Source organism: Aegilops tauschii, chromosome 6 (genome assembly GCF_002575655.3).
Source record: "Aegilops tauschii subsp. strangulata cultivar AL8/78 chromosome 6, Aet v6.0, whole genome shotgun sequence".
Classification (NCBI taxonomy): domain Eukaryota; kingdom Viridiplantae; phylum Streptophyta; class Magnoliopsida; order Poales; family Poaceae; genus Aegilops; species Aegilops tauschii.
Window position 1 is genome coordinate 479,012,752 of NC_053040.3, and position 3,999 is coordinate 479,016,750.

Consider the following 3,999-nt stretch of genomic DNA (forward strand, 5'->3'; position numbering starts at 1 on the left):
ACTCGGGAGGCTGGGCATCCTCAACCTTCATAAGTTTGCTTCTGCTCTTCGACTCCGGTGGTTTGGTTTGCATGGTCTGATCCGCCTAAGGCATGGTTCGGCCTTGGGTCACCATGCCACAAGCGGGACATATACCTTTTTGCTGCTGCCACGATTGTCTCCTTGGCAATGGTGCGACGACCCTTTTTTGGGAGTCCTCATGGCTGAATGGCCTGCAACCCAAAGATATTGCTCCCAAGATTTTTGACTGCTCTAAAAATAAAAATTCTCTGGTTCAAGCGGCCTTGCATAACAACTCTTGGGTGAGTCAAATAAACACCCATCAAGGCCTCTCCTTGGAGCACATCTAGCAGTTTGTCTGCCTCTGGGAGATGCTTACTCACATCCAGCTAGACACGGACGCCCCTGACAAGATCTCCTGAAAGTTCACTTCGGATGGTGTGTACTCCACGTCCTCGGCCTATAAAGCACAATTTGAGGGACACACCATTTCGCCTATGTTTGTTGTTGTCTGTAAAGCTTGGACGCCACCAAAATGTAAACTCTTCGCGTGGCTTGTCTTTCAAAACAGGGTTTGGACTGCCGATAGGCTCCACCGTCGAGGATGGCCCAACTGTGGCCTCTGCCCTCTATGTAAGCAAACCCAGGAGACCTCGATCCATCTCCTCTGCCACTGTCGCTTCTCTGTGAGAGTTTGGTGTGACATCGTTTCCTGGCTTCGCCTCCCGGATGTCAACCCCCGAGATTGGACCGTGATGGGTTCGGTCAGCGAGTGGTGGATTGGAGTCGTCCAAGCTATAGGCCACTCGAAAAAGCTGATGTTGATCTCTTGGGAGCTCTGGAAGGAAAGTAATGTGAGGGTCTTCCGTAACGACGCGACCCCCTCCACGGTGATCGTGCGTAACATCAAAGAAGAGATTAGCTTGTGGGTGTTAGCGGGCGCTAACCATCTGGGTTCTGTAATGCCGCGAGAGTAACGGCCTTTTTCTTTTTTGCCCTTTGTTGGGCTCTGTCACAAACATTATCCCTTATTTAATGGAATGGCAAATCTTTTGCCTTGTTTAAAAAAAAGGAAGATGAAAAATGCGTTCGTTTTGAGGTGCTAAAACTCTGATGTTAGCTTTATTCATTTTTTGAATAGATACTGACCTGCGTATACATGGAACCCAAACGCCCCTGAAACTAAAACTAAACGCAAGCTTTCAGTTTCAGCAAAGCCCTTTCCAGTTGCCACCACTATGCCAGTCGCTAGCCTCACGAGTCACGAGTCACGCGTGGCACCTGACATGACCTGACCTTCCTCACACACATAGCGAACATGCAAACGCCTGGCAGGAAAGCGACAATCTCCCCACGTGGTAACATAACGCGCTGCGGGAAAGCGCCACCACGCCACATGTCAACATTTCAGGTAGCGACCTAACAACACGTGACCTCAGATGGCGGCTACGAGCAGGGAAGCTACATCAAGCCGCGTCTTATCCGCTGGAGTGCACACAATGCGGCGTAAGCTGCGTTTCCAAAGCGCGTCTTGCCATATGGCGACAGGACGCGATGCAGCAACGCGGCTAAGGAAACAGCTGTCATCTTATTGTTACACGTATAAATGCGCGCACTCACGAGCACGACACTAAGCAACACTCTCACTCGAGCACAAGCCTCAAGCTAGCTACCACCACCGAGCTATCGACCGGCAGCCGGCCAGCAGCCATGGACATGAGCCTCGAGCACTCGAGCTCTGCCTCCTCCTCGTCCACGACCGAGCGCAGCGGGACGGCGTGGCCGTGGCCGCCGAAGCGCCCCGCGGGCCGCACCAAGTTCCGGGAGACGCGGCACCCCGTGTTCCGCGGCGTGCGGCGCCGTGGGAACGCCGGCCGGTGGGTGTGCGAGGTGCGCGTCCCCGGGGACCGCGGCACGCGCCTCTGGCTCGGGACGTACTTCACCGCCGAGGCGGCCGCGCGCGCGCACGACGCCGCCATGCTCATGCTGCGCGGCCGTTCCGCCGCGTGCCTCAACTTCCGGGACTCCGCGTGGCTGCTTTCGGTGCCGCCCGCCTTCTCCAACCTCTCTGATGTCCGGCGTGCGGCCGTCCAGGCCGTCGCGGACTTCCTGCGCCGTCCGGAGGCCACCGGTGCCGCCGCTGGGGCGACCCAGGAAGTCACGTCCAGCGTGGCCGTCCCGTCGTCGGCGGCGTGCAGCATCCCCTCGTCCGAGACGCCGCAGACTTCCGGTGATGCCACTTTTGAAGAGCCATCCGCATTAAGCATGGACATGTTCGACCTCGACTGCCTGTTTGGGGAGACGGACTCGGACACGTACTACTATGCGAACCTTGCGCAGGGCCTGCTCATGGAGCCACCGCCTACCATGGCCACCGGTCAATACTGGGACAATGGAGACTGCGCCGACGGCGGAGCCGGAGGTGATGTCGCGCTCTGGAGTTACTAGGACTTGGTATATGTTGGGAGAGATATTGTAAGCAACATCTAGTGTGCAAAAATAGAAAAAATCAGTGACATCCATCGGATTTTGAATGGATGTCTCTGATTCAATGTACGGGAGTTGGTGGAGCTTCTGTGCGTTTATGAAAACCCCCTTGACTAACAGTTATGTATAAAAAGATCCCTCCACCATGTTTGGCTCTTCTTCGTTCCGAGAGTCTCCTTCCTTCCTTGTCGATCCCTTTGCTATATCCTTAGTTAGAACCAAGTGGTAGCCCAGTAGAATCGATGCGATGCATCCCCTTGATTTTTTTTTGCGGGTGCATCACCTTGATTTTAGATTTAGACTAATTAAACTAACGTTGTAGCCCTCTTAGAGACAGATATATTCATAAACTTGTAACACTGAGATTTATTTTGCCCATAAACATATGCCTATTATGAGATATTGTTGATTATATGTTATATTAAATTAAATTTGTTGTGTGTGTGTGCGCACGCGCAAAATATGAAAACAGTACCTAAATTTAGAAAACATCTCTACTCCTCTTCCTCTTATTATTAGGTAACTATTACTATAAAATCAATCCGATCCAAGAGAATGCATATAAATTTAAGTTTAGCACTTTCAATATCTACTGTAGTAAAGATTTACAGAATGTTAATTATGCTATTTTCTTTGATTTCGAAAGATGGTTTTTAATAGTTAATGTAGCAATGTCTAGCAACTTGAAACTACTACACTATGTCATTTGTTCGATAATTTTTATGTCTTGGTGTTTTGTAAACATAAATCTATACCAAAGGAACACTTCCACACGGATAATTTTAAAATGTGTATAACGGGAAAAAAATCAATGTGTAGACCTAAATATTAGATATGCTTTTGTTCTATAACATAGATAGTCAAAGCATGAAATTATGATGGTCAAACTACACCTTATGCTTTCGAATGGAATGAGTATTAAAAATTGGCCACTCCATTCTTTGGTAGATGATATGTAAGCGTGAGTGTGTGTTTGCACTTTTAAGCATGTTAAAAAACACATTGTTTTCAAATTTTCAGGAGTTTTTCTGTAATGAAATATCATTTATGTTCACTCTTCATTGGCATTTCTGTGCCGAACATGCATATGCACAGGCTTGTTAGTGGTCTTGAAATACTCTATCCTCTCCATATTGAAATGGTAGATGTTTTCCTGTGGTTTGTGAAGCCGGTTGTTGGACCATTTTTCCAGTAAAGGAAGACGCTAAAGTTGAAGTGAATTGTGTGTTTTTTTGTTCCTCGTGTTATTTTTTCTTTCAGCCGATCATAGAGATGGAGGTTCAAGCTGATGGTCATCATAAATGAATTCCCTAACTAACCAATGGCCATAAGTCCCCCCCCCCTCTCGATTTACTACAATAAATCTGACCTTGTGGCCAAAAATGGAAGAAAGTTTAAATAACATGTAAGGGAGACAGAAGCATGTGTTTTGTAGAGTCGAATGGTAGAGTTGCCGAGTAGGCCACTTCTCTCAGAGGATGTTGTGGCTCAGCGTCATGTTATTTGGCGGCT

The 3,999-nt window shown here is 48.6% G+C and overlaps 1 protein-coding gene across 1 annotated transcript; it reads left to right on the forward strand.

The window, feature by feature from the left end:
• Positions 1–1,660: 1,660 nt before the first annotated feature.
• LOC109768978 (dehydration-responsive element-binding protein 1H-like) lies at positions 1,661–2,983 on the forward strand. Its single transcript, XM_020327715.4, has one exon. The coding sequence runs from the start codon at positions 1,711–1,713 to the stop codon at positions 2,446–2,448; it is 738 nt and encodes a 245-aa protein (XP_020183304.1). The 5' UTR covers positions 1,661–1,710; the 3' UTR covers positions 2,449–2,983.
• Positions 2,984–3,999: the final 1,016 nt, after the last annotated feature.

Excerpts from the sequence above, each read along its gene's own strand:
- LOC109768978 (XM_020327715.4), top strand. The coding sequence starts at position 1,711 with ATGGACATGAGCCTCGAGCACTCGAGCTCTGCCTCCTCCTCGTCCACG.